The sequence below is a fragment of the Carcharodon carcharias genome, chromosome 19 (genome assembly GCF_017639515.1).
Source record: "Carcharodon carcharias isolate sCarCar2 chromosome 19, sCarCar2.pri, whole genome shotgun sequence".
NCBI lineage: Eukaryota > Metazoa > Chordata > Chondrichthyes > Lamniformes > Lamnidae > Carcharodon > Carcharodon carcharias.
Window position 1 is genome coordinate 59,468,199 of NC_054485.1, and position 18,165 is coordinate 59,486,363.

The 18,165-nt window shown below is 42.3% G+C and overlaps 1 protein-coding gene across 7 annotated transcripts in view; it reads left to right on the forward strand.

Annotated features, from left to right (window-relative positions):
- The window catches only part of nfyc (nuclear transcription factor Y, gamma), a 92,219-nt gene that overhangs the window by 60,065 nt on the left and 13,989 nt on the right, over nt 1-18,165 (forward strand). For all 7 annotated transcript variants that reach the window (XM_041212666.1, XM_041212667.1, XM_041212671.1 and 4 more), the window contains 3 exons: nt 720-872; nt 15,566-15,676; nt 16,766-16,843. In XM_041212666.1, the coding sequence (XP_041068600.1) occupies nt 720-872; nt 15,566-15,676; nt 16,766-16,843 (342 nt within the window). The remainder of the gene's footprint in view (nt 1-719; nt 873-15,565; nt 15,677-16,765; nt 16,844-18,165) is intronic.

Below are 18,165 nucleotides of genomic sequence, written 5' to 3' on the forward strand. Positions count from 1 at the left end.
AATAAATCACTTCACATTTCTCTGAATTAAATTTCATCTGGTATTTGCTTGTCCATTCCACCAACCTGTCTATAACCTTTTGATGTTCTATACTATCCTCCTCACAGTTCATAATACTTCTAAATTTTGTCTGGTCTGAAAATACATCAATGTCTGGGTCATTTAATATTTATCAAAAAGAGCAAGGATCCTAACACTGATCCCTGGGGAACTCCACTATAAACCTTCCTCCAGTCCAAAAAATTTTCATTAACCACTCCTCTGTTTCTTGTCACTTAGTCAGTTTCCTATCCATGCTGCTACTGTCTCTTTTATTCCATGAGCTATAACTTTGGTCACAAGTCTATTGTGCAGTACTTTTCAAAATGCTTTTTAGAAGTCCATGTACCCACGCCAACAGCATTACCCTCATCAATCCTCTCTGTTACCTCATCAAAAAACTCCAAGTTAGTTAAACACAATTTGCCCTTAACAAATCCATGCTGAATTTCCTTGATTAACCTGCATTTGCCCAAGTGACTGTTAATTTTGGTTGATTTAGTGTCATTGACAACAACTGTGCCAAGACACCTGTGGATACAGTAAAACCTGAACTCAGCCAATAAAATATTCACTTCTCCCTTAAATTTCATTGTAAATAAAACAAAAAAGCTTGCCTGTACTTCCTTCTAGAAGCAACATGAGATTAAGGCTGTTGCTCACATGCTGTTTTGTTGCAGAGTGCCCCGGTGACGATGCAGGTTGGCGATGGGCAACAGGTGCAGATTGTTCCAGCACAGAACCAAACGCAGCAGACTCAATCCAACTCAGGACAGACCATGCAGGTCATGCAGCAAATCATCACCAACACTGGTGAGATACAGCAAATACCGGTATGTACAGCTCTTTGGGATCACTTTGTAAAATTATGAAATAAACTGATCTTGGTGACGGTTTGTTTCCCCCAAATATGAACTGCTGGCTGGAAGCCACCTGTACAGCCCTTGCCAATCAGGAGAATAGTGATGAGGTGTTCCCTATTTCCCAGTTTGAGTGGGTGAGAATACTGTTTAAATATATTGATTTGCATGCTCTCCCTGTACATGTTGCTACCAGACCTTGTATGTCTCCGCTGATTTCCTGAGGCTCTCGGTACTGAACTCCCAAATAGCTTGCAGGTCCATACAATGATGTAAAATCAATAAAAGCTGGAAACGCAGCTTCTGCATCTTAGCAGAGATAATTGAGACCCAACGGACTTTTGGCTGTGTAGCCTGGTGAGGAATAGGCAGGGATAACAATAGCACTATGTGAACAAACAATACTATTTGTGAATAACTGAAGAAATTGGAGTGATGGAATTTGGACGTTGACTATGAAATTAAAACAAATGAAAAAGACAATGTAGCTGAAGTCTAACATTGCAAGTTGCCTTGGACATAAAATGACATTTTTGTTCCTAAATTTTTGAATTTTATTGGGCCAGCCAAAGACAGTGACAGAGAGTGAATGGGCAGCTTAAAGTAGTAAAAACAAAGAACTGCGGATGCTGGAAATCCAAAACAAAAACAGAATTACCTGGAAAAACTCAGCAGGTCTGGCAGCATCGGCGGAGAAGAAAAGAGTTGATGTTCAACAAAAAACTTCATAAAAACCCATCCGGCTCACTAATGCCCTTTAGGGAAGGAAATTTGCTGTCCACACCTGGCCTGGCCTAATAAGCAACTCCAGACCCACAGCAACGTGGATGTCCCTTAATGTCCCTGAAACAGCCGAGCAAACCGCTGGATTGCACCAAACCGCTGCAAAGTCAAAAAGGAATAAAACCAGACGGATCGCCTGGCATCGACCTAGGCACCAGAAATGACAATGGTAAACCCAATCCTGTCTACACTGCAAAGCCCTTCTTACTATCATCTGGAGGCTGATGCCAAAATTGGGAGAGTAGCACCACAGATAACCAAGCATCAGCCTGACATAGTCATGCTCACAGAATCATATCTCTCAGATAGTGTCCCTGACACCACCATCATCACCATCCCTGGGTATGTCGTATCTCATCGGCAGCAGTGATGGCAGCACAATGACACGCGGTTGGGAGGGAATTTCCCTGGGATTCATTTGACACATCAGACTTCACGGGGTCTGGAGTCAATGGCATCAGGTCAAACATGGGCAAGGAAACTGCCTGCTGATTAGCAATGACCCACCTCCATCCCCACTCCCTTAGCTGATGAATCAGTACTACTCCATATTAACCACCAGTTGGAAGAAGCACTGAGGGTGGTAAGGGCCCAGAATGTACTCTGGGCAGGGGATTTCAATGCCCAAGACCAAGAGTGGCTTGGTACTACCACTACTGACTGAGCTGGCCAAGTCGTGAAGGACTTATCTGCCAAACTGGGCCTGCACTAAGAGGTGAGGAAACCAACGTGAGGGCTACTTAACGTCATCCTCCCCAATCTACTTGTCACAAATGAATTTGTTCATGTTGTATTGGTAGGAATTATGGCCACATTTTTTTGTGGAGACGTAGTCCCGTCTTCACATTGAGGATATCCACCATCGTGTTGTGTGGCACTACTTTTGTGCTAAATGAGGTATATTTAGAATAGACCTATCAACTCAAAACTGGCATCCATGAGGCGCTGTAAGCCATCAGCAGCAGCAGAATTGTATTCAACCACAATCCATAACCTCATGACCTGCATATCCCTCACTTTTAACATTACTGTCAAGCTGGGGAATCAATCTTGTTTATATGAAGAGTGCAAAGTAGCATGCCATGAGCAGCACCAGGCATACCTAAAATTGAGGTGTTAAACTGGTGAAACAACAACAGAGGACTACATGCTTACAAGAGTGGTGGAAGCAGCACGAGATACACAGTGTTATGATCCCAGCTGATGTTAATACTGAAAAAGTTAGACCCCAAAGTGAAACCTGGCTTGGTAGATCCTAACTTTTTATTTTAGAAACCATGTTCACATATTCACAAGAGTCTGCCAGTATACTGTTAAGCAAGAAAAAAATGAACTATATTACACTAGAGGTTGGAAAGATTTCAATACGGATATCAGAAAATTATTCAAACTCATACTAATCCTTTTACCCCAGCAACCCTTACAGACACGCAACCCCAGTGAAAATTTACCATTGCCTCAACACCAATGTTTTTTGCTTGGGTTAGCTTAGTTTCATATAGTTTTCTTCTGGTGGACTGCTGAGCATTCACTAGATGCTTTCTTCAGCTGGCATCTCTCCCTGAGCCTCCCAAAAACTACAATCTAAGCTCACTATTATTTCAACTTTAGAGCAGACACACAAGCTCCCTAAACTCAATTCCCCAGCAGGTTTGCAGGATCTCTTATTAGAGAGATTAGACCTTCTGACTCTACTCTCTGTATACACACACTAACTGACCGCCCTTCTGTGTTTCCCTGGACCCCTGTCACTTGGCAACAGCATAGTTTTTCTACATTTTTTAAACTTCACTAAACTACTAAGGCCTTGGTAACCCATCTCTTCACTTCAAGAGTTGTAAAACCTCATCAACAATGCATGTATGCAAGTAGGACCCCAGACTTCCTGGGTCCCAGCTCACAAAAACCTCTAACTGATACTAAAATACCAGGCTTCACCCAAGTACAAAATATAAATTAAAATTAAAGCTATACATTGTTCCTAACACCTCCCCACAGAAAAAAATGAAAATTTATCTTTGACAGGTATTTTCATTTTCTGTTGCAATTTGCTCATTTTTTTTACTTATACAGATTTTACTGTAGCAGTAACAATGTAATTACATCAAATACACAAGGACTTTTCCAGATAAATCATATTTTACACAAGTCCATTTTGATCATGACATTCTGGTTCCTCCATGTTTGCTCTTGATAAAGTATCTGCTATGATATTGTCTCTTCCCGCTACATGAATGATTTTCAAATTATGTGGTTGTTAAACTTCAACAAAATTGTCTCAGATTCTTGGTATGAAACTTTGCTAAAAATGTTAAAGGATTATTGTCTGTATAAAGAACAGTCTCAGCAGATATGTAGACTTCAAAATGTTGTCAAGCCAACACCAAGCTCAAAGTTTTTTTTTCCATTGAGTATTTCAGCAGGCAAGGGTTTAACTTTTTTGAGAAAAGTAACTGGCTGGCTGTTCGATCTCCATCTCATTGTCCTGTAATAAAACTGCAGCAACATCTAAGGCACTGACATCAACAGCCAGTTTAAATGGCTTTGCATAATTTGGTGCTGTTGAAACCAGTGCAATAGTCAGTACAGCTTTCAAGCTGTCAAAGACACTTGACACTCCTCTGCCCATTCAAATTTCTTGCCTTTCCTTTAAAAAGCTTGTCAGGGGAGCCACTACAGTGCTGAAATTTGGAACAAACTTCCGATAGAATCCACTTATGCCTATATACCGCAGAATCTCTTGTTTTGTCTTAGACACTGGAAAATCCAAGCTAGCCTTATTTTTGCCTTTCTAGGTGCTACTTGGCCTTGTCCCACAGTGTAGCCCAAATATGTCACTTTTGCTTTGGCAAATTCATTTTTTGCCAAGTTTATGACCAAATTGTTTCTTTGTAACCGTTCAAACAGTTCATTCAAGTGTTGTAAATGTTCCTCCCAGATTTGGCTGAATGCTACCAGATTATCAATATATTCAACACAGTTGCATAATCCTTCAACGACCTTGTTGGTTAATGTTTGAAAAGTTGCTGATGCTTTCTTCATTCCGAAAGACATAACTTTACATTGATAAAAGTCCATCCGGGGCCTCAAAAGCTGATATTTCTTTGGCCATATCTGTCAGTGAAATTTGCCAATATCCCTTTGGTAAATCAAGCTTTGTAACGAACATTGCTTGTCCAATCTTCTCGATACAGTCTTCTAATCATGGAATTGATATGAATCCACCTTGGTTACCGCATTGACTTTGTGATAATCTATATATAATTGCTGCGACTCATCTGGTCTTGGTACCAATACAATAGGTAAGCTTCAGTGTGGCTTGGTTCAATAATGTAATTTTTCCATCATGAACTTGTTTCTTCCCTCAGTTGGGCTAACTTATCTGGATTGAGCCTGTAAGGATGTTACTTTATGGGTAATACATCTCCCACATTAACATCATGTATGGCCAAAGACTTTTTCCCAGGTCTATTTGCATAAATTGAGTTTGTGATAGCTTTCGTAAGTCACCATGGCAGTTTTGAGCACTGCCGTATTTACCAATCTGATTACTGGAGGGTCAACTTCAGAATTTTCAACTCCTGATTCATTCTCGAACTGCTCTGATATTATTATTTCACTCCCTATTTCTTTTAATACTCTAAATGCACTCCTGTCCTGACTATCTTCCCTGTCATAATATCACTTTATCATATTAACGTGACACACTCGCTGATTTTTCTTCCTGTCTGGCATACTCACTATATAATTTACATCCTTGAGTTTCTTTTAGACTTGATATGGTCCAGTGAACCTCACTTTTAACGGTTCACTAGAGACAGGTAACAACACTAACACTTGTCTCCGGCAATAACATTTGGAGCTTTGGCATTTTTATCTGCTCTAGCTTTCATTGTTTGCTCAGCGATTTTCAAATGCTTCTTGGCCAACTCGCACGCTTCGGTTAATCTTTCCTGGAAATTTGACGCAAGTCAAAAGTATAGTCTCTGAGCCTTGGTTTATATTTTTTTCTTTAATTAGTTTAAGGGGTCTTTTCACCTCATGTCCATATATCAGTTCAAAAGGACTGAATCCTGTGGAATCATTAGGGGCATCTCTAATGGGAAACAGTAAAAAATGGAATTTCTTTATTTCAATCATTATTCAATGACATTCCTGACAATAGGCTTTAGTCATTTAAAGTTTAATGCTACCTTTTTAATGCTCCTTGAGATTGTGGATGATAAGTTGAAGATTTAAGTTTTCTTCCCAACCTATTCTTTATTTCTTTGAATATTTGTGACATACAATCGCATCAAGGCTCAAATTTTATCTTCTTAGATAATCCATATCTTGTAAAGATTTGAACTAACTTTTCACCTACCATTTTTGTTGTAATTTTCCGCAAAGGCACTGCCTCAGGAAATCTTGTTGAACCATCCATAATTGCTAAAACCAGAAGTGGGAATCAGTACCTTTTAAGTGGGCTGCTACATAATCTATTAAGACCCAGCTAAATGGTTCTTCAAAAGCTGGTATCAGAATCAAGGGAAAAGCAAACTACTGCGGATGCTGAAAATCTGAAGCAAAAACAAAATTTTGGTGAAACTCAGGCGTAACAGCATCTGTGGAGAGAGAGAAACAGAGTTAATGTTTCGAGTTCATAAGACCCTTCCGAGCTGAAGAGAAGTGGAAATGTGAAATCCCCTTTCTAACCCCCTTTCTATCCCATTTTCTATCCTTTTATTTTCCCCACCAATGCCCCCTCCCCCCTCACCCCATTTCCTACAGGGCCATCTATTACTTGTTCCATGTTGTTCTTTCACATGATGCTACCCTTGTTCTGCTATTATCACATTCTGCTTTCTTACCTTTATGCCACTGTCAGCACTTTTTTTTAGCACTAACCACTACCTTTAACACTCCCTTTGTCCTTTAGTTCATGACATCTTTGTCAATCACTCCTTTGTCTCCACCTATCCCTGGCCTTCTATCCAGCTCCACCTGCCCACCCCACTATAAACAGTATAGGCTGAATTTTTCCCCCATCTGGGATGATGTGCAGGGGCGGGTGGGAATGCGCGCGAACCCGATCGGCGCCCCGATCGGGTGCGCGCCGCCATTTTACATGGACGGGCCAATTAAGGCCCACCCAGCGTGACGCACACCTGAGAGCGCTGTGAACTCCCTGTGCGGGCGAGAGGGGGGATATTCCCTGAGCCGGGGCCTGCGTTCTTTTGCACGTGGGTGCAAAAGAGCACAGAAATGTGCCTCAGGGAGATTACTTTAATTTCTGAAAAATTTAATAAAGGAAAAAAAAATTTTAAGGACATGTCCCCCTCATGTGAAATTGTCACATGAGCTGGGACATATCCATTAAACTTTTTCAAAATTTTTTATTTAATTAATAAATCCTTCATCAAACCTCATCCTGCCTGTGGATGAGGATTCATGAAAAAATGCGAAGGCTGCCAGGGCTCTTCGCCTGCCGCCAACCTTAAGGTTGGACGGGCAGCCTTCTTAACCACTTTAATTACTTTTTTAATAGCTTAACACGCAGCTGCGTGCCCGCCGAACTGACAATCTAAATGATGTCGGGAGACATGCCCAACGTCACCGTGCATCATTTTACAAGTCGGCAAGTGGGCCCAGTCCCTGCTCACCGACCCAAAAATTCTGTCCTATAAATTTAATCATATTTCCACTTCTCTTCAGCTCTGAAGAAGGGTCATATAGACTCGAAATATTAACTCCGTTTCTCTCTCCACAGATACTGCCAGACCTGCTGAGTTTTTCCAGCATTTTCTGTTTTTGCATCGGAATTAAAGGAGCAGGTTTATGGGGTTTTCCCACTTCCTAACATGTATGATATGTCTGGCAGAATTCAGCCACATTTTTAATGAATCCTGGCCAATAAATATGTTTCTGTATTTTACTCTGTATTTTCCTAATACGTAAGTGACCTGCCACTGGAATTTCATGAGCCTCTTGTAAAATTTCATTCTGATACCCAGATGGAGCTACCACCTGATGAACTGCTCCCTATCCCTCATCAGCTGGTATTTGAGGTGGCCTCCACTTCCTCATCAGCACTTTGTCTTTTAAATAATAACACTCACATATTGGTTCTGATTTGGTCTCTTAGTAGGCTGTTTGATCCAGCTCTTTGAACTCAGGATCAGCCTGTTGCTAAACACATCAGCCTCATTCTCTTTACTTTTCTTCTTTTTATTTAATTTTTCGAAAATAGCGTCAGATAGCTGAATTTCTACATCTCCCTTTTTTGTATAATTTCTTCCTCTTCCTGTCTATTTTATGGGCCTGAGATCTAGTCACAACACAGGGAACAATCCAGGATGTTCCTGCTGTAGCATCTGCATCACTTTTAGGTTCTAATCTATCTCCTTTATTATTTTGATGTTTTTCTGTTTGTCCCCTAGAACCTTTTTCCATCCCCAGCTTTTCTATTCCTCTAGTTTCCTTTTGATTCCCATGTTACCATTTCCCCACATGTAACTGTCTGTAAGACACTAGGTATCAGCCAAAACTGTTGCTTCTCGGATCTTAAATACTTGATGCTCATCTAAATAAGTTCTAATGGTTACTGGAATACTATTTCGGAATTCTTCCATAATCATGGTTTCCCCCACGTTCTCAAAAGTTTTTTCTAACTTCAGTGATCAAAATCACTGATCCCATAGCATTTCTCTTCCTCTTTCAAATTCTGCAAATGTCTGATTAGGTTTCTTTCTTAAAGTCCTAAATTTTAATTGATAAGCCTCAGGGGCAAGCTCATAGTATTGAGTATTGTCCTTTTAACTGTTTCATAGTCTGCAGACTGTTCCACTGACAGACTAGTGTGTAGGTTCATAGCTGTACTTGACAGGACACTTTGTAACATTAAGATCCAAGCATCGTTTGGCCATTCAACTTCACAGCTATCTTTTCAAATGAAGTGAAATATTTTTCAACTCCACCCTCTGAAAATTTAGCATTAACCGAAGATTGTTGGTTAATTCAAATTTCACAGTGGAATCAGGATCACTCTCTGAACCAGTCTCTCCTCTTTCTTCCTTTAGACTTTGCTCTAGCCAAGGTATGTTATCTGATTTAATTCTCTTTGGAACTTGAGCTCAACCGTTCGCATTTTCACTTCTTTCAATTTTTCTTTTCCTTTCTCCTCTCTCCAATTTGAGCTTTTTCACTTCCATTTCTTTTGCTCTTCCTTTTTCTTTCTCCTTTCTTTCTAATTCGAGTTTTTTCATTTCTCTTTCTCTTTTTCCTCCAATTTAAGTTTTTTATCCCTTTTTCTTTTGCTATCTCAAACTGCTTCATTTGCAATTGAATTTTTGCTAACTCTAGCTGTGACACACCAATTTCAGGTGTTTCATAATTTAATTCCAAACACTGGGTAATTACTTTGATTATATCATCCTTACAAAATCCTGCTTTTATTTCTACCATCAATTTATCTGCCATAGTCAAGGATTTTAAATAATATACTGTTACATCTTCTACTCCCAGAAAAATCTTGGCAACAGTGAAAGCCATTTTTTTGAATTCAAACTAGTGCAATATACTTCACTGCAAATCCTGTTTCTATGCCCAGTACCTCCATGTACTCATTTCTTTAAGGATTCACAGATCCCACTGAAATTCAAGGATTTTGATCCTGCAAGAACCCTCACTTTGGTATGATCCCAGTTGATGCTAGTACTGGGCAAGTCATATCCCAGAATGAAACCTGCCCCTTGGTACATCCTAACTTTGTTTTAGAAACCCTGGAGGTCAGTTACTGAACACATTCACAAGAGTCTGCCAGCTGTTTATTACTGTTTATTAAACAAGATAAAATGAACTAAATTACACTATACAAACTGGTTGGAAAGATTTCAGTACAGATATAGAAAATGGTTCAAACACTTACTATTGCTTTTATCCCAGCAACCCTTAAAGACACAAAACCCCAGTGAAGATTTATCATTACCTCAATACCAAGTTTCTTGTTTGGGTTAGCTCAATTTCAAACAGGAGAGGTGATGGCGTAGTGGTATTGTCACTGAACTAGTAACCCAGAGACCCAGAGTAATGATCTGGGTTTGAACCCACCATGGTGGATGGTGGAATTTGAATTCAGTAAAAAATCTGAAATTAAAAGTCTAATAATGACCACAAAACCATTGTTGTTTGTTGTAAAAACTCACTCATGTCCTTTAGGGAAGGAATTTTTATTTTTATTCACGGGATGTGGGCTTTGCTGGTTGGGCCAGCACTTATTGCCCATCCCTAGTTGCCTTTGAGAAGATGGTGGTGAGCTGCCTTCTTGAACTGCTGCAGTCCATGTGGTGTAGGTATACCCACAGTGCTGTTAAGAAGAGAGTTCCAGGATTTTGACTCAGTGACAGTGAAGGAACGGCGATATATTTCCAAGTCAGGATGGTGAGTGGCTTGGGGGAGAACTTCCAGGTGGTGGTGTTCCCATCTACCTGCTGCCCTCGTCTTTTTAGATGGTAGTGCTCCTCCCCTGGTCTGGCATACATGTGACCCCAGATCTACAGCAATGTGTTGACCTCTTAACTGTCCTCTGAAATGGCTGCAAGCCACTCAGTTCATGGGCAAATAGGGATGGACAACAAATGCTGGCCTTGCCAGCAATACCCACATCCCGTCAAAGAATTAAAAAGAAGTTTTCTTCCGGCAGACTGCTGAGCATTCACTAGATGCTTTTCTTCAGCTGGTGTCTCTCCCTGAGACACCCAAAAAGGACGACAGTAAACTAACCAAATCGCAAGGATCTCCAACGAAACTGCCAGCGTCGGGATAGGGAAAGCCATCGCGAATTCAGCAGCAAGGGAATGACTGCAGTTAGGAATTGGAAGGAAAGGCGCCAATGGAGAACCAAGACAGTCGATTTAAAGTAACGCAATCGTGGAAAGGGGTCCCACTTCTACCTGACTTCTTTGACCACATAGAAGGGCCCGACCAAGCAGCACACTAGAAAAACTTGGCATTGTAGGTTCAACAGGTATAGGACCACTTCAGGGTTAGCTCAGAAGCCTGATAAAGAGCAGGTTAGCACATTTCTGTCATCTGCTTTGCTGCCAATGACATTCTCATATGACAGGATGTTAATGAAGATGCAGCAACCTGCAAAGGCCTTCGATTTGTATTTCAGTTTCCAGAGGATCATTATTATAGATTAGCAAGGATTAACAGGCGCAGTCCAGAATCAAGAGAAAGTATTGATTTTTTTTTTCGTTAATGACCTGTGTAGTTTGGCTGATAGTATGGGGCTCTGAAGAAGGAACTCATCTGAGACCATATTGTGACCTTAGCTGACTTTCTGCAATCCAGAAAAGAGCTAATATTATCTAAGGTAGTTCAATTCGCAAGACAGGCTGAGCTATGGAAGCAGAATCAAGTTTTAATCGGAGGTGATGTGGAGTCAGACCACTATCTCAGTATAATTTGTGATCAATAGATATACCACCACTAAAAAGCAGACCCAGACGAAGAGTGGGCAGTCACTGCCATTATCCAATGCTCCCATTGTTGCATGAAAACCCCATAAGTGCGAAAAATGTCCCGCCATAAATGCAGTGTCATTCCCGCAGGAGGCAGAGCCATTTTAAATTAGTATGCCGCAACAGAGCCTCCTACTCCCAAAATTTAAAGGCAGACCAATCAGATCAAGCAGGATGCAGGAAATAGAAGATACAGAGGAATACAAAGTTTCTTTCTTGGATGAAGTTGCAAAATTCAGGAGACCTTTTGGAGTTCACATGCCATAGTCAATGTTCACAAAACCAATTTTAAGTTGGACACGGGTGCAGGAGTGTTCATTCTTTCTGATACGGTGCAGTGGATGAAACCTGAGTTTATCCAACCATCCATGACTTGACCGCATGGTCCAGGAGGCACTCCACTGAAGGTGCCAAGGGTAGATGACTGCCACACTTTGTCATAAGGGAAGAAAAATTACAGAAATTCTGTTATCCCAAATCAGGAGTGCTTATTACTGAGCCATAGAACCTGCTCAGATTTGTAACTTCTTTACAAGGTGGAAGATCCAAACAGCCAGGACAAACAGGACAAAGTCGAGAGGGCATTTACAAAATTATTTACTGGTCTGAGGAAGCTCCAAACAGATTACCACATTACTTTACTTTAAAGGCAAATGCCAAGCTGGTGTGTTTCCTTACCCCAGGAAAGGTCCCCCAGCCGCTCTCATAAAAGGTGAGTCAAAAGATTGACTTCATGCTATACCAGGGCATGATATCACCAGTAACACAACTGATTTCATGATGCTCCAGCATGGCACCTGCACCCAAGCAGAACGGCTCACTTCGTATTTGTGTGGACCTCAGGCATTTGAACAAGGCTGTAAAGAGAGAGGTCTACCCCATGGCATCTGTCGACGAAAGCTTGGCAAAATGCATAAGGCTCAGTTTTCACTAACCGAGATGCCAATAGAGATTTCTGGCACCTTTTAGACAAGGAGTCAAAATTGTTAATCATTTATCACAACCTTCAGCTTGTACAAGTTTAACCGCCCACCAATCAAAATTGCCTCAGCGCCCAAGATCCTTCAACGTACCATGACTGGCGTTTTGGAAGGGCTGGATGGAGTTATCTGCCATTTAGATGATAATAATGGATCCATTATTTTGGAGCATGATGCCAAGGTGTGAACAGTGTTACAACATTCACTTAATCATAAATGAGAGTTCTCTAACCCCAGTATCGGCTTCTTGGACCATATTGTTCACGCATCTCACATCCAAGCAGATGGTCAGAAAATGGCAGCCATCAAGTATTTCCACCACCCCTTAACTTAAAGAACTTAATTGTTTTAGGAGCATGGTTAATCAGCTGGATAAGTTCCTGCCCAACCTTGCGCACATTAACAAACTGCTATGACAACTCCTGAAGCAGGACCAGGCCTGGTACTGGAAGGAACATCAGCAGAAGGCATTTGACACAATCAAGAGCATGCTCATGTCAACAGAAATACTGGCCCATTACAACCCAGACCTACCCACCGTAGTTGCGACTGATGCACCATCTATTGGCCTAGAATTATTTGAAATTCAGTGAGAAAGCTCTCTCAGACCAGTATATTGTGCCTCCAGGGCATTGACAGAAACAGCAGCAGAATGCTGTTATTGAAAGAGGCCTTAGTGATCACATGGGCTTGTGAAAAGTTTTCGCATTATGTCCTGGGGCTCAAATTCACCATCCAAACTGATCATAAGTCATTAGTCACCCAGCTTAACACCGAAGAGTTGGCAGAGATGCCACCCACAGTGAAAGGTTTCAATTAAAGCTCATGAGGTTTCACGCCACTACAGAATTCGTCCAGCTGATGTTTTGTCCCGCATTCCTGGGGAAGCCTACACAGAACGATGTGCACTTCACTGAGGATGTGGAGTCCTGTGTCTCCTTGTCTACTAAGTGCCTTCCAACGACCACCCAGAAACTAGAAGAATTTGAGCAGCCCAGAAAGCTGATGCTGAGTGCACAGATACGGGAGCATTGTACTCCTGGATGACCTGCATCTGTCCCTAGCAATTGTATTTTGAAGCAATACTTTGATCAGCATTGTCATCCTAGTCTCATGGATGACTTGTTAGTCTGCAATGCCAGGGTCCTCAGCTAGACACGCTTTCCAATGATTACACCAGAGACACCTGGGTATCACCAAGTGTGGGACTTCATTCAGTCTGGTGGCCAGGCATCTCCAAAGCTGTTGAGGATATGAGTTCCAATTGTACTACTTGTGCCATCCATAGACAATATGACAAGGAACTACTAATGTCCTCCTTCACATCCCGACCGTGGGAGTGTCTCGGGATGGATTGTTTTGTCTTCAAGGATAAAACCTTTCTTATCATCATTGATTATTACACTCAGTGGATCAATGTCAAATGGCTACATGGGCCCACCTTGGCATGCGGAAATATCCATGCTCAAGGAAATTTTTACCACACATAGCATCACGATTTGGTTTTCTCTGACAGCCCACAGTCCACCAATAACTGCTTCACAGAGACATATGGCTTAGTCCACATCATCAATTCGCCCAGGTACCCACAGGCAAATGATGAGGCTAAAAGAGAGGTCCGTACTCGCAAATTCTTGTTGAATCAAAATGATGATGTCCACCTGGCCTTACTGGGTTACCGGTCCACGCCACTGCAGAATGGTCTGGCTCCATCAGAGTCCACATTGAGTAGGAGCTTATGCACGTAGCTCCTAACTCTTCCACATACAATTCAACCATGTCACAAGGCAACAAAGATAGAAAAGGTGCGGGGAGAAAGAGGACCACTGGCAGGCACACTAGGCCCTGTCGTACAGCTGTCACCACAGTGCGCAGGATCTACCAACACTCTCTCACCAAGGAATTATGTTCAAGACCAGAGCTAGCCCAGCCAGATTTTGAATAGGTTGACTCATCCATGCTCCTACCTGGTGCACACTGACCACGGTGTCCTCTAGTGGAACAGATCTGCACTGGTGTCCCCACCATCAGACAGCCTGTACAGCATTAGACTGACTAACTGGACAACCAGCTAATTTATTGGATGGATCACAGGCCCCTACACAAGAGCCTTGTGCTCCTAACCCTCTCCCAACGGAAGCAAGAACACAATAGGCAAAATGGTCAAGCCACCGCATGGACTGCAGTGCTCAAGAAAGTAGCTCACCACCCTCCTCTCAAGGGCAATTAGGGATGGCCAGTGACACCCACATCCGGTGAAAGAATAAACTAAAAAAGACTTAAGGATCAAGGGGGGTGAGTTGGTCACCCATTTATGTTGAGATGGAGGAGTGAGGATAGAAGTTAGGTTTTGGGATAGATCTGGTTAAAGGCCCTATTGACAACTGCAATGAGGAATCACTGGCCAAGGAAAAGAAGGACTTCCAGAAGTTCTAGTATGGAAGATGGTCATCAAGGCAGATGAGTTGGAGTAACTAGGAGAATGGGATGGAGTCTTTCCAGGCAAATGGGTAGGAGGAAATGCACATAAGATGACTGTGGGGGACTGTCCAACAGTTCTGATTGGCTAACAGCTCCCTCTACAGCCGGGCTGGTCAACTTTGCTTTTTGTTATTTCCTCTATGCTCACTTGGTAAATGCTGTGCTCACTGTGAAAGTCCCAGGTTCATTCCCTGTTCTGTGTTGAGTTAGCTGATGTTACATCTGGAGCAATAGTAGACCTTTCAAAATTGACCTCGGCAACTGTAAAATCAGCTAGGAATTCTCAGTGCTGACTATCTTCCAGTAATCCCTTTTGGAATGTACCCTTGTGCAGCTGTCTGATGATACGGGATCAGGTTTTTTGATCCTCTCCAAGGGTCAAAATTCTGTTGATATTCTCTGTCCAAACCTGCATATATAAGGGCAAGGTAGCAGAGAGAGGCTGGTACCCATGAAATTGGATCCTTGCTTAAAAGACTAGCACTTTGAGAGGAAGCCTTTCAAACATCTCTGAACATGTGCACACATGTTACTATTACAAACGCAAGCAAGTCATTGTCTTCGGGAGAGTTGGGGAAGGAGAAGAGAACACAAGTGTACCTTCCCGTGGAGATGATAACAAGACTTAGATTTTAAAAGCGACGAGCTCGATAGTTTCTACTAATGTTTGATTGTACATTTTTTAGACCCCGTAACTACGATTTCTGAGTGTAACAAGAGAGGAATGTTTTCCACTTGGTTGGTTTTGGAAAATTTCTGCTTGCATTTGAAATTCACTGTGAACCCGAGGTCAAAGGCTCATGAGCAAGTAGTTCGAACTTTCTGCATTTAGTGAGGTGTAGAAAGGTACTGGAAAGTTTTTTTTGTATTTTAAGATGGCCTGTTTAATGAGGTTCTTTCCTTCCGTTGTGATCCTTAGGTGCAGTTGAATGCTGGACAGCTGCAGTATATTCGTCTGGCTCAGCCTGTATCTGGAACACAAGTGGTACAGGGGCAAATCCAGACCCTTGCCCCAGGAAATCCGCAGCAGGTAGGCTGGTATTTTAGTGCACTGAGTCACCCTGGGCTGGGAAATTGGACAATTGGTGTTAAATTACAATTAACCAGTAGTGTTTTGTTTCATTAAACTCATTGGGGTTGACTGAACAGAAATATTTCACAGAGGAGCACAATGAATGCAGTGAGGACTTCTGATCTTGGCAAGCCGATCATTAACCATGTATGCAGCAAAACTGTTCAGGAATTGATTTATAGGAATAAATCATTTGTGATTTAATGTGTCTCTGCACATTTCCTAGAGCAGATTCTTTGTCCAGCCTTGATTACTAGCTCTTTTGTGTATCATTTGAAGGAGTTTTGAAGGCTGAGGTTGGAGAGAGAATGTTATTTTTCACATCTGGAAGCAATAGAAGCTGGTGGCTCAAGTCAGGGATCAGCCTTGTAGCTTTGTTTTATTACAGGGAGTTTTATCTTTTGCCAGACTACTCAAAAAGGCCATTCGCCATCCTGTAGATTTCTGTGTGTTTCAGTCACTTTTGTTCTGGAATAATGTTGTATGATCACATACTAAAATGTTATGATTAAGGAGCAAAGCTATGACCACCATCTACAGAGCCTTAAGCATAGAAGTTCTGAGTGTAGTCAGTTTGCAGTGAGTGCCTGCTGTCCATGTTCGGTTCAGATGGGCACACCTGGCTGTCAGACATCTGCCCAATGTAAGCAATGCAGCAGCTGTGCTACTGTTAGCACAGGAACAGTTTTAAAAGGTTTTCTCTATCTATCAATGACAGAATAGAAACTTGGTTAACAGCAAGCAATTGTGACCCTTCATCCAGTAAACCTTCAACTTACAAGTGACTGCCAGGATGACTGCCTGTGCCTCTAATGACTAGCTGTGTGTTGCTAGGCATTTTTCCCACAGAGGGAAAATTAGATGGCAGAGTCTATCCTTATGCATGTAAATGTAGACTGCTGGGTAGGGAGTTAGGTCACTGCTCCACTACAGAATAATATGTGATCTGGGGAACATAAAAATAAATAAAAGTGGAAGCAGAAATATTGGCTCTACTCTTTTGTATTTGCACCCTGTTTTGGTAAGTGCTTCTCCCATGTATTCTAGGTAGGACAAGCAGAGGTTCAACAGGGACAACAACAACAGCAGCAGCAACAACAGTACAGCCAGTTTACTGACGGACAGGTATGCTGTTATCTTAGTGATCCTGCTTGAATTGCCTCTATTTTTCCACAGATTATCATAAATATTAGTAACTTGAGCAGAGTTTTCTGATTTATACGCAACATGAGCTGGGCACAGGAAACAACAACGGAAAACCCAGTACTGTCAACCTTGCAAAGTCCTCTTTACTAGCATCTAGGGGCTTGTGCCAAAGTTGGGAGAGTGGTCTCACAGGCTCGTCAAGCAACAGCCTGACATAGCCATCCTCACAAAATCATACCTTACAGATAAGGTCCCAGACACCACCATCACCATCCCTGGGTATGTCCTGTCCCACCGACAGGACAGACTCTCGAGGTGGCAGTACAGTGGTATACAGTCAGGAAGGAGTTCCCTGGGAGTTCCCAACATCGACCCTGGACTCCATGAGGCATCAGATCAAACATGGGCAAGGAAACCTCCTGCTGTTTACCACGTACCACCCCCCGAACCCCCGATCATCTGATGAATCGCTACTCCTCCATGTTGAACACCACTTAGAGGAAGCATTGAGGGTGGCAAGGGCACAGAATGTACTCTGGGTGGTGGGGCTTCAATGACCATCACCAAGAATGGTTTGGTAGCACCATTACTGAATGACCTAGTTGAGAACCAAAAAACATAACTACTAGACTGGATCTGTGCTAGGTGGTCAGGCAACCAGCAAGAAGGAGAAACCTAGTTGACCTCATCCTCGCCAATCTACCTGTCACAGGTTATATCTGTCCTTGACAGTATCAGTAGGAATGACCACCTCTCAGTAGGAGTGACCACCTCACAGCCCTTGTGGCGGCAAAATCCCGTCTTCACCTTGAGGATACCCTCCATCATGTTGTGTGGCACTACCAGCATGCTAAAACAGATCTAGCAACTCAAAACTGTGCCTCCAGGAAGTGTTGTGGGCCATCAGCAGCAGCAGAATTGTATATAACCACAATCTGCAACTTCATGGCCCAGCATATCCCAACTCTTCCATTACCATCAACCCTGGTTCAATGAAGAGTGTAGGAAAACTTGCCAGGAGCAGCCCCAGTTATACCTAAAAATGAGGTGTCAATCTGGTGAAGCTAAGGACTACATGCATGCCAAACAGTGGAAGCAGCATACAATAAACAGAGGTAAGCCATCCCACAACCAACGCATCAGATCTCAGCTATGCAGTCCTGCCACATCCAGTCTTGAATGGTGGTGACAGTCAAACAACTCCCTGGAGGAGGAGGCTCCACAAATATCCCCATCCACAACGATGGGGAGCCCAGCACATCAATGCAAAAGATAAGGCTGGAGCATTTGCAACAATATTC